At 37.5% G+C, this 13,365-nt stretch overlaps 1 protein-coding gene across 1 annotated transcript in view; it reads left to right on the top strand.

The window, feature by feature from the left end:
• The window catches only part of agmo (alkylglycerol monooxygenase), a 110,144-nt gene extending 97,070 nt beyond the window's left edge, over nucleotides 1-13,074 (top strand). The window contains exon 13 of the mRNA XM_030159227.1: nucleotides 12,247-13,074. Within this exon, the coding sequence (XP_030015087.1) occupies nucleotides 12,247-12,327 (81 nt within the window). The 3' untranslated portion in view covers nucleotides 12,328-13,074. The remainder of the gene's footprint in view (nucleotides 1-12,246) is intronic.
• The last annotated feature ends 291 nt before the right edge of the window (nucleotides 13,075-13,365 follow it).

Raw genomic sequence — 13,365 nt, 5'->3', positions numbered from 1 at the left:
TCTACAAACATCTCTTCATAGCTCTCACACATCAAGAATTCAGCAACAATTTATACATCAAATTGTTGGAAAAACTGTTTTCTGTCAAAGACCGTTCCTCATGTTAATTTTAAACTTTTTGTTTTTGATCTACAGCCCTTTAAATACACAAGGAGCATATTTTCTTGTTATTCACTCCCGTGTTAAATTTCGGTCACTAACATGTTTAACAAAGTCAACGTTCCCACAATCACTGTTTCCTCAGTTCTGATATTTTTTTTTTTTCACAAATTATACATCAAAACACACACACACACACACACACACACACACACACACACACACCACACCACACCACACCAGTGCAGACTGGCAGTTTGCATGTTGGGCACAAAACCACAAAAAAAGACACCTTGTGAAAATTCCACATGGACTGAGTACAGAGGGAGGGGGTGGGCCAGGAATAGGCCCCCTCTTTTCACATAGACATTGACACTATTGAACATTCTGTCAAGTTTTAATTGATTTTGTGAATTCGCATCTTTTCAGTGTCATTTGTTACAGGCACAGGTATTACAGTATGTTTTCTTTCTTGGTTGGATCTTGTCCACGGGTCATTAGTGGTTTATTGGGTGTAATGTAATCCATTACGTGAACCTTTTCAAATTTTTTCCTAAATTTTTTGCTCCTCCTTGAACTGTCACCTTACCATGGTGGAGAAGTTTAAGAGCCCTATTGACCCTAGGAACTATGTTGTTGCGGGTATTTTGCCTCTGGTAGGGTCTCCCATGGCAAATTGGTCCTGGGTGAAGGGCCAGACGAACAGTGGTTCAAAAGACCATTGATGTTCAGTAATAACAAGACTGTCTACCCAGCCCGGAGGGTTACCGGGACTCTGCCCTGCAGTTGGGGCCTGTGGGCAAGTGCCTGGTGGCTGGGCCTTTACCCATGGGGTCTGGCAGGGCCCAGCCCAAACCAAAGATATGGGCTCGTTGTCCTGTCGGCCCATCACCTTCCGGGGGTAAGCAGAAGGGTCCGGTGCTTTGTGGATCAGACAGCAGACTAAACCAGGGGCCTTGGCGGTCCGATCCTCAGCTACAGAAACTGGCTTTTGGAACATGGAACGTCACCTCTCTGGTGGGGAAGGAGCAGGAGCTTGTGGAAGAGGTTGAGCATTACCAGCTACATATAGTCGGCCTCACCTTGACATGGAGGAGAGACAGACACGGAGGGCAGGGATGGCCTTTTTTGATATCCCCCAGGGCTGCACGATTAATCAATTTTCAATTGAAATTGGATTTTTTAATTAGGACGATTTTTACAAAAGGGAAATCATAAAATCGATTTCATCTCTCTCGTGCCTCCTGGCCGCGTGCCCGCAGGCTACCATAGGCTCTTTCTCCTATCTGTGACAGCGGTCTTTCACAGAAGTCCGTGTAATTACAGGAGATGGAATCTGTTAATGAGCCCGCAGTACTGATACCAATGCAAGCCGTGGCTTCACGCATGGATCCCGCAATTCAAATATAGCTGCATGGGGATCACTCATCTTACGTTGTCCCGGATCTGTACCGTACTGTCTTCTTCCAGTCCGGGTCGCAGGCTCATCAGCCTCATCAGCCTCATCAGCCTCATCAGCCTCATCAGCCTCAGCAGAGTAGCTCAGACAGCTCTCTGCCCAGACACATCCACCAGCTCCAGGGATATAATCCCTCCAGTGTGTCCTGGGTCGGTGTCTTCCATGCACGGATCCCCCAATTTAAATAGAACCACATGAGGATCACTCATATTGCGTGGTCCACGCACACACGACTGATGCCTGTCTTACAGTGATATCACTTCTGTGGGCCCAGATACCCCAAAAAGGAAAGGGGGGGAAAAAAAAAAAAAAAAAAAAAAAATATATATATATATATATATATATATATATATATATATATATATATATATATATATATATATGTGTGTGTGTGTGTGTGTATATATGTATATATATATATATATATATATATATATATATATATATATATATATACATACATACATACAGGGTGGGGAAGCAAAATTTACAATGAACATTTAGTTGTTTTTTTCTCAGCAGGCACTACGTCAATTGTTTTGAAACCAAACATATATTGATGTCATAATCATACCTAACACTATTATCTATACCTTTTCAGAAACTTTTGCCCATATGAGTAATCAGGAAAGCAAATGTCAAAGAGTGTGTGATTTGCTGAATGCACTCGTCACACCAAAGGAGATTTCAAAAATAGTTGGAGTGTCCATAAAGACTGTTTATAATGTAAAGAAGAGAATGACTATGAGCAAAACTATTACGAGAAAGTCTGGAAGATACTATAAAGAAGAATGGGAGAAGTTGTCACCCGTATATTTGAGGAACACCACTTGCACAAGTTTCAGGAAGCGTGTGAAGGCAGTTATTGAGAAAGAAGGAGGACACATAGAATAAAAACATTTTCTATTATTTAAATTTTCTTGTGGCAAATAAATTCTCATGACTTCCAATAAACTAATTGGTCATACACTGTCTTTCAATCCCAGCCTCAAAATATTGTAAATTTTGCTTCCCCACCCTGTATGTATGTATGTATGTATGTATGTATGTATGTGTGTATATATATATATATATATATATATATATATATATATATATATATACATGTACAGTACAGGCCAAAAGTTTGGACACACCTTCTCATTCTTCGCATTTTCTTTATTTTCATGACTATTTACTTTGTAGATTCTCACTGAAGGCATCAAAACTATGAATGAACACATGTGGAATTATGTACTTAACAAAAAAGTGTGAAATAACTGAAAACATATCTTATATTCTAGTTTCTTCAAAGTAGCCACCCTTAGCTCTGATGACTGTTTTGCACACTCTCGGCATTCTCTTGATGAGCTTCAAGAGGTAGTCACCTGAAATGGTTTCCTAACAGTCTTGAAGAAGTTCCCAGAGATGCTTAGCACTTGTTGGCCCTTTTGCCTTCACTCTGCGGTCCAGCTCACCCCAAACCATCTCGATTGGGTTCAGGTCCGGTGACTGTGGAGGCCAGGTCATCTGGCGCAGCACTCCATCACTCTCCTTCTTGGTCAAATATCCCTCACACAGCCTGGAGGTGTGTTTGGGGTCATTGTCCTGTTGAAACATAAATGATGGTCCAACTAAACGCAAACCGGATGGAATGGCATGTCACTTCAGGATGCTGTGGTAGCCATGCTGATTCAGGTTGCCTTCAATCTTGAATAAATCCCCAACAGCGTCACCAGCAAAGCACCCCCACACCATCACACCTCCCCCTCCATGCTTCACGGTGGGAACCAGGCTTGTAGCATCCATCCGTTCACCTTTTCTGCGTCGCACAAAGACACAGCGGTTGGATCCAAAGATCTCAAATTTGGACTCATCAGACCAAAGCACAGATTTCCACCGGTCTAATGTCCATTCCTTGGGTTTCTTGGCCCAAATAAATCTCTCCTGTTTGTTGCCTCTCCTGAGCAGTGGTTTCCTAGCAGCTATTTGACCATGAAGGCCTGATTCACGCAGTCTCCTCTTAACAGTTGTTGTAGAGATGTGTCTGCTGCTAGAGCTCTGTGTGGTATTCATCTGGTCTCTAATCTGAGCTGCTGTTAATTTGCGATTTCTGAGGCTGGTGACTCAGCATCAGAGGTGACTCTTGGTCTTCCTTTCCTGGGGCGGTCCTCATGTGAGCCAGTTTCGTTGGAGCGCTTGATGGTTTTTGCGACTGTACTTGGGGACACATTCAAAGTTTTTGAAATTTTCTAGACTGACTGACCTTCATTTCTTAAAGTAATGATGGCCACTCGTTTGTCTTTACTTAGCTGATTGGTTCTCGCCATAATATGCATTCTAACAGTTGTCCAATAGGGCTGTCAGCTGTGCATCAACCTGACTTCTGCACAACACAACTGATGGTCCCAACCCCATCAATAAGGCAAGAAATTCCACTAAGTAACCCTGACAAGGCACACCTATGAAGTGAAAACCATTTCAGGTGACTACCTCTTGATGCTCATCAAGAGAATGCCAAGGGTGTGCAAGGCAGTCATCAGAGCAAAGGGTGGCTACTTTGAAGAAACTAGAATATAAGATATGTTTTCAGTTACTTCACACTTTTTTGTTAAGTACATAATTCTACATGTGTTCATTCATAGTTTTGATGCCTTCAGTGAGAATCTACAATGTAAATAGTCATGAAAATAAAGAAAATGCGAAGAATGAGAAGGTGTGTCCAAACTTTTGGCCTGTACTATATATATATATATATATATATATATATATATATATATATATATATATATATATATATATATATATATATATATATATGTATATATATATATATATATATATATATATATATATATGTATATATATATGTATATATATATATATGTGTATATATATATATATGTGTGTGTGTTTATATATATATATATATATATATATATATATATATATATATTTATATATATATATATATATATATATATATATATATATATATATATATTTATATGTTTATATATTCTCTTACCTGCTAAATTTTTCATTCACAAATGTGAGTTCTGTAACACAAAACCAAATATTTATTTTTGGAAAGATGTTGAACTTTATTTAAAGCTGTTAGATAAATCTGGAAACAAAAAGGCTGTAAAAACCATCAGTATGTGCTCTGATTTGGACATTGTATTGTAGTGTATTCCCCCTGGCAATCTTGTTATGTTATTTTCTTGTATACATTGTATACTCTACTTAATTCAATAAAGATTTAATGAAAAAAATAAAACTTCTGTTGGCCCATCACGTGATACCATCACAGATGTGAGGTAGGGAGCAGTGGCTTGCATTGTGGGCTGCTCACGAAAACGACATCTGACTTCTGTTGTCTTTTGTAGTTTTACCCAAAAATCGAAATTGAAAATTGAGTTTTTAGAGGAAAAACTAAGGATTTTATTTTTGCCAAAATTGTGCAGCCCTACCCCCAGTCTCTCTGCCTGCCTGCTGGAGTACACCCCGGTGGACGAAAGGGTTGCTTCCCTGCACCTTCTGGTTGGGGAATGGATCTAAATGTTGTCAGTGCTTATGCACCGATCAACAGTTCAGGCTACCCACCCTTTTTGGAGTCCAAGCTGCAAAGAAAATAATGTTAGTCTACTCATTAGGAACCAATTATTGCTAACTTTGCAGCCCCTGGTGAGAAATAATCACAGAGCATTCAGTTCTGTGAACAGTATGGCCCAATCCCAATTCACCCCTTACCCCTACCCCTTGGCCCTTGCACTTGACCCTACCCCTTGGAATGGAGCTGCAAGGGTTAGGGGTTGAAACATTCCCCTATGAAATTTGACAACCCTTGACAATCTGTTACATGATCAGCAGTCATCGATGCTGCTATTAACAGATGTGACAACTTTGTTTCTGAAAGTATTCACCATGCTGTCAGTAGCTGTAACCATCTCTGTTGCATAGGCTTTGGTCATCTTTTTGCGGCTATCAACTATAAAGCGCGGAAATGTGGTCTATAACTCATTGAAACGGCAGTAAACAAAATGATTAAGTTGTTTACGAAGAAAATACATTTGTGTGTTTGTTTTATCACACTGCTGCACTTTTTTACTGTGTTTCTCTCCATCTTGCCAATGATTCAAACAGAATTATGGGAATTTTCTCCTACCCCTCCATTCGTAGTGTGGTCCTGAAAAATCTCCATTTTGAGGGCTATACAGCCCTCCCCCTTAGTCCTTCCCTCCATCTAATCAAGAATCGGGACAACACTACCCCTTCATGTGTGCATGCAAAACAGAGGGGTAGTGGTAAGGGGGAGGGCCAAGGGGTGAATTGGGATTCAGCCTATGTATGTAATATTCAACCTCTGCTGATGTAAATAGATACATTTTCCTATATTCTAAGAGTCACACATTTTTGCCAGTATGGCTGTGAAATAGGCTGTGAAATGGACATTAAATTTTTTCATCAGTATTCTTAAAAAAGGTCTTAAAAAGTTTGAAATTTAACTTGTAGGAACCCTGAAATAGGGAGAGGAGCTTGGACAGCCGGGAGATACTCCCGAAGCTGCTCCTCCACATCAAGAGGAGCCAGTTGAGGTGGTTCTGGCATCTAGTGAGGATGCCTCCCGCATGCCTTCCTGGGGAGGTGTTTCGGGCATGTCCAACCAGGAGGAGACCACGGGGCCAACCCAGGACATGCTGGAGGGATTATATCTCTTGGCTGGGATGGGAATGCCTTGGGATACCCCCAGAAGAGCTGTAGGAAGTGGCTGGGGAGAGGGCTGTCTGCTCTTCTGCTGAGGCTGCTGCCCCCGCAACCTGGATAAGTGGATGAAGTACGAGTACTAGTACTTTTTTGTAATAAATAACTTGTACTTACAAATGCAATGTGGAACGACATAACTAAAATATATGCAGTAGGCAAGCACACCGTATTGTATTTCCTTCAGGAAATGTGCGCTAGTTTAATGTTGTGTTGAGCAACCTGTTTCCCCAATGTTTTAAGTTTGCTACAGAGCTTTGGATTTATCATTATTCATTCATTAATGTCACTCATTTTAGGTCTTTGGTAGGTTTAAAATGAGTAAGAAATGAAATACTTCCTCAGAAGACTGATGCATTTTCTCAACACAATGTCTTGGATATCTCGAAATAATTCAATGTGTCCTCCAGTGATTAGAACTAACTTATGATCAAATTGAGCATTGTCAGTGCAAAATTCTGTTATAGAAGCCAAATGACAGCCACAGATTTGAACTGATTTTATTTTGTTGTGAGATACTATATTAACAGTGTTCCTTGAGCCACAAGAACAATATCTGTCCTCTTGTTGATTTTACTAACGTACATGTTTTTAGTAATTAGTTATTTTACTCATTTCTAACTATAACATTGCTTTTGTGAAAATAATGCGTAGAATATAGGCTGAAATGGGGTATTGAGACTCAACTGCAGCCTATTTTTATCTTTGTGCATGTCTGTTACTGGTATATAACCTGTGCAGCATATTATTCCATCATCATGTGTTTAAGAAACTATAACTTTGTATCTGGTTGTTGTATTGGAACTGAACTGGACAGAGAAAACTGTATTACAATGTGAATGAGTCTCCAGTTTAAAGATCAGTTTGTCTGAGGGCAAGAAAGCATATCTATTTTAGATGTCTTTGTCCCTGAAACTGTCCGTCTCTACTGTCTTTTCTTGGTTTTTGAAGGCTTTCGTCTCAGCGGGGAGGTACACTGAACAAAAATATAAATGCCACACTTTTGTTTTTGCTCTCATTTTTCATGAGCTGAACTCAAAGATCTAAAACTTTTTCTGTATGCACATAAGGTTTATTTCTCTCAAATATTGTTCACAAATCTGTTTAAATTTGTGTTAGTGAATACTTGTCCTTTGCTGAGATAATCCATCCACCTCACAGGTGTGGCCTATCAAGATGCTGATTAGACAGCAGGATTATTGCACAAGTGTGCCTTAGGCTGGCCACAATAAAAAGCCACTCTAAAATGTACAGTTTTATCACACAGCACAATACCACAGATGTCTCAAGTTTTGAGGGAATATGAAATCGGCATGCTGACTTCAGGAATGTCCAGCAGAGCTTTTGCCTGTGAATGGAATGTTCATTTCTCTACCATAAGCCATCTCCAAAGGTGTTTCAGAGAATTCATGAAGAAGACTGCTTGAGGAAAATGGTGGTCACCAAATACTGACTGGTTTTCTGACCCCCCTGGACCACCCAATACAGTAAAACTGCACATTTTAGAGTGGCCTTTTACTGTGGCCAGCCTAAGGCACACCTGTGCAAATATCATGCAGTCTAATCAGAATCTTGATATGCCACACCTGTGAGGTGGATGGATTATCTCAGCAAAGGACAAAGGAGAAGTGCTCACTAACACAGATTTAGACAAATTTATGAACAATATTTGAGAAAAATAGGCCTTTTGTGTACATAGAAAAAGTTTTAGATTGTTGAGTTCAGCTCATGAAAAATTGGAGCAAAAACAAACGTGTGGCATTTATATTTTTGTTCAGTGTAGTTTTCAGAGCAGGTAGTCAGAGACAGTGGGGGCTGAGTCTGACTCCTTCCCTCTCTCTGTGTGATTCTCTGAGGAAAACAGCTGCGGTGTCCAGGAGGAAACATTACTTTTTGTTCCCATCAGACAGTTTTTGCCCATGATGGACAGCGGTCTGCTTTTGGCTGGAACTGCAATGTCGGACGCAGTTTATGGGCCAGAGATCAGCGAGGGGTGGAGGCAAGGGCTGTTTTTTTTTTTTGGCAGGGCAAGCAGAATGCGTCCCCTGTAGTACCGACCCCTCTGACCTTGGTGTAAGAGCGTCAGGGGAAAAGAGCTGCTCCTTAACCTTTGGAGTCCACAAGTCCACTTTTGGCATCATCCTGACATTAGCTCAGCAGCAGAGTCTCACTGTAATCTTTCAATTAAGGATTTGCTTTTAGTGTTTCTCTTTGGATTCACTCCGTATGATACCTGTTGCATATTTTACGTCAGGAGTGCATGGTTTTGCACACATTGACAACCATTTACTTTTGTTGCTAGATTTAGCAACTTTTCAGACAACCATAGCAACTTTTTTTTTTTTTTTTTTTTAAAAAGCACCTAGCAATAAATTTAGCTACTTTTAAAATTTGTTTGGAAACTTTTAATACCTTTTGAAAAGGGACTCAAACACTAAAATGCATACATTTTTCCTCTAAATGACACAAAATGATTTTCTCTGTCAGAAAAACACACAGACTGTCTGTCGAGCTGTAAAAGGCATTGTTTCCAACTTAGACACTTTGTTTGTATATCTAGTGATTTTTCAGACCTGTCTAGAGACTTTTTCAAAAACGCGACTAGTGACAAATCTATCAACTTTTTCTGTTATTGGAGACTTGGAGACTCTGATGTGAAAACATATCGTTTTTTGTCTAAAACAAATCACTGCACTGAATATAAATCACTCCTCATTGCCACTGACAGTTTTCTCTATAGTCACTTTTTGGTTCCTTTTAGATGATTAATGTAGACTGAAAATTAAAAAAGTTATGGATAAAAATGTTCATGTTTTATTGTGACTTGTTGGCTCCTAAGTGGACCATACAGTTAAAAACCAAACTGAAGAAAATGAAGCCAAAAACTAAACAAATAAATAAATAACCTAAGTAACTCCTCCAGAGTGTCTCTCATGGGTCACTAGCCGGTCCCCAAGCCCGGATAAAGGAGGAGGGTTTGAAATGGGACATAAGAAAATAAATAAAAATACATATTTAGGTTTTTTTTGGTGTGTTTTTTTTTTTTCTTTTTTTATAGTCACTTTTTTGTCTCTCCCACAATGTTATTCCTCTCTCCTACATTGTTCATTACAATTACCTCATCTAATCCATCACTACACCTACACTCACATTAATTCCACTGTTCTCAATATTAGTGTGCTGAATAACAGCTGCTCTTTTTAGTTTATCTGATAAAAATGTATAAATGTTGTGTTCTTTTACACAATTTAACTGATGTATATTTTGATGCTGACATTTCATCATCGTAATAGTTTTGAATAGTAATCGTTTTAGGTTTCTGAAATATTCTGCTGTCTGCTGGGCATGCAAAAACAGTATGAAGACACATATAATTTTGTTTTAGGTAGTTTTTGTTTTAAGAACTCAGATTCCTCTTATTTGCTTTATTTGAATTTAATGATTCTGTTGTAATAAATTAAAACAAGAAAACTGAGCAAAAAAAGCACCTAATCACAAAATAATGAACTACAGAAATTTTTTTGCCTATGTACATGTTTTGTCATTTTTGTTGTCTTTTTTTCTTGTAATCTTGTAATTTTTTTCTATTTTCACTTTGTTTCTGGGTGACTGGACATTTATACAGTGCCTCCACTGGGGTTTTTGTCACAGGTTGCAACACAACCTGTTGACAGTCAGAGTAGAGACAGAGGTCTGCGATGCATGGCTAAAAGAAAAGTCTACATCTCTGGTCAGAAGAAAGAACACACACATTTTTAGACAATATGAAAAAGAATATCAACAGGTTTTAGATCTATGGAACACTTTTTATTAGGCCTGTAACGGTACACGTACTGAACCGAACCGTTTCGGTACGCACCTGTTCGGTTCAGTACACAGCTGTACCGAAACGGCACAGTATGATGAGAAAAAGAAGAAGGAACGAAAGACGTCGTTCGATACAGAACTTTAAATCCACGCAAGTTTCACATGGACTTAATAAAGGAGCACACATTGACCCGAAATATGAAATAGCAGTTGATATAAGGTTAAAGAAAAAACAACAACAAATATGATGTGAACCTGGAAGGAAGAGACTGGGGACCCTCCACCATCATTACAGTCCAGTTTGGATCAGTTCAGGTTCAGGTGAAAGACAACAACGAGGAAAGAGATGTTAATAAGATGGACGTTGTTTGGCCCCTATGAACTATGGTAGTTCTAAAACACTTACACTAGCTCTGTCTGTCTGTCTATCACGCACGCTGTATAATAAAAGAATAAATAGAACGTTGAAAGTATGTAAAGTTTCACTTTCGTTTCATGACAGCGTTCATTACGTTAGTTATGGACCGCACCCCCAGGTATATAACTGCGCCCCTACCCCCCAGCTCCGACAAAAGAAAAAAAAAATCCCCCGTGCACACAGGTGCACACAAATAAACACAGTGTCCTAAACAGTTTGTTCTCTGTCCTAAAATAAATAATTTGGTTCATTGTGTTGTCAAAGTTGCTCTTCAGTTTGTTTAAACAGAATACCAGTTTACCCTCTTGTTAATGTTGTACTTTATGTAGAATTTTTATGTTATTTTTATGCAGATTGTGAACTGACAGAACTGTGATTAGATTTTTCTTGTTTGTTTGAAACTACCTTTCAGGGAAAAGTGCAATACTAATGTTTAAAATACATTTAGTAATATTAATAGTTAATTTTATTTTCTATTTGATTTGTAGCAGCAGAACTATATTATTCCTGTTTTTCTATATTCTATTGTCTCCAAAAATTAGGGGAAAAATGTTAAAAATTCATAAATGCATTAATAGACATTTTGAGGGGTTTTCTTTCTTCCCGTACCGAACCGAAAAAAAAAAGAACCGTGGCTTTGAAAACCGAAAACGTAATGAACCGAAAATTTTGTGTACCGTTACAGGCCTACTTTTTATTACTCAAATTTATAATATATGTATTAGTTCATGTGGGTACTAACAGTGACTAATGGTTAAATAACAGTTAATGTGTGTTGTAATCATTTACTAATGTTCAGATGAGCTAAGGTATACATTTTTTTTTATTATCATCAATATTATTATTGCTAGTATATTTTTATATTTGTGTTAAAATTAGTTAATACCATACACATTAACTGGTAATTAATTGTAAATTATGTTATGACTGAGTTAACTAATGTGCCTAGTATTGAGTAATGTTATAAGCATCAATATACTATTAATAATATATTAAATAATGCCGTAGTCAACATGAACACTATCAGTAAATGATCACTAGACATAAGTTTATTCTTAGTTAATACCTATTATTGCTTTAGCCAATGTTTGTTAACATACTCTATTTTATAGTGTTATCAAATATGTAAATAAAAAATATGCAAAAAACCAAAACATTAAGGTTTTTAGTCATAGGGAAAAAATATTAAAGTAAACATTTTTAAATTACCTCTATGAATTTTGCAACTTTATCTTCATTCTAAAAGCATATTCGAATCATTGAATCATTTTGCTTCTGTTTCTCAATAAACTACAAATTAAAAACTGTGTCGCTGTAATCTGCCACAAATCTGTCAGCTCTAAAAAGTCATAGATAAATGAATACATTGGCAATCTACCATTTTACAGTACTTCTAGATGACTTGCTTTCCATTTAAATTCGACTGGATGCTGTTGTTTAGAGAATGTTGAAATATTTCTTGTGCTGTGTAACCATCCTCACTGGACCGTTGGACTCTGTGGATATTCCTGTGGAGATTCCTCTGACGTTAGTGGTTTAAATAGGAGATCTGTGTTCAGAGAAAAAAAGAAACACGCTTGTTTCTGTGTGAAAGGATGAAAGAACAATGTGGGTCGTCTTATTAAAGTCTGTCATGTCCTGGTAGTGTATGTTGTTGAGGCAGCCCACGGACTTTCAGGGCACATAAGTGATCCTAACAGTGTGTTTTGGTTTTGTGCAGGCCTTTGTCTCCCTCTCTCTGCTGTTCTGGGCTCTGCACTGCTTTACCCAGCTGCTCAGCATCAAGAGGAAAACGGGATGAGTCGACAGACTGACGCCTCTCAACCAGACAACTGGCAGGGAGATTCGCCTCTTCTTATGCATAGTAGCAGCTGATGCCTAATGTTCTAATCATTCTAAACTAATACTATAGTATGTTAGTGTGAATGTGGCATACTGTAGAGCAACTTCTCAGTTTTAATGGGAAAGCACTGAAGAGACCAGTGGACCCACTTCTGATACTTTGGATGTACTTCCTTGCATATTTAATACTACTTAACTATGTATGTATTGTGTAAGGCTATATGCAAAAGCTAAGAGATTAACACATTTTATAGCATTGATGGAATTCCACCTGCAAATCAGAGTGAGGGATATCAAACTGAAAAGCTTTCTCAACATAATTTAGTTTCTCAAATAATGAGATCCTTTACACAAATAAGATATTTTTTCAAGTGACATTTTTTTCAATAGAATGAGGTTTTAAAAAATTACACTGTTTCTTAAAATAATGGGGTAATTTCTGAAATAGAGATTTTATAAAATTAAAAATTCTCAATGATAATAGTTGTAGTAATAGTAATAATAGTAGTAATAGTAATGTTTTTAAAAGTTTACTTGATTTCCCTAAAGTAATGACATAATTTCTCATTCAAGTAATAGTTTCTCAAAATAATTAGAGTTTATCAAAGGATGAGATATGTCCTCATACGAATTTTATATTTTCTCAACTCAAGTACATACTTTAAAAAAAAAAAAAAAAAAAAGACATAATTAGTGAGGTAATTTGTCTAACTCGAAGTTTCTTCAAATGTTTCGAAATTCCCAATATAATGAAAACTTTTCTCAAATGGATGATTTGATATGTAAACTTAATGAACTCAATATTTTTTAGAATGTTTCTAATGTAAATTTGCAAATGTGGTGAAAATGGCTAATGACCTGTGATAAACATCTTCAGATAAAAGTAATTATTTTTTAACTGGTGCTAAAAACTATCTGTACTATCACTTAACCTAAATACTAAACATTCACTTTTATACTTCTTCTGAGCTGCTGAATGAATGATCTGTTTTTGCCT

This window comes from Sphaeramia orbicularis, chromosome 16 (assembly GCF_902148855.1).
Source record: "Sphaeramia orbicularis chromosome 16, fSphaOr1.1, whole genome shotgun sequence".
Classification (NCBI taxonomy): Eukaryota; Metazoa; Chordata; class Actinopteri; order Kurtiformes; family Apogonidae; genus Sphaeramia; species Sphaeramia orbicularis.
This window is presented reverse-complemented; position numbering and strand designations above follow the sequence as displayed.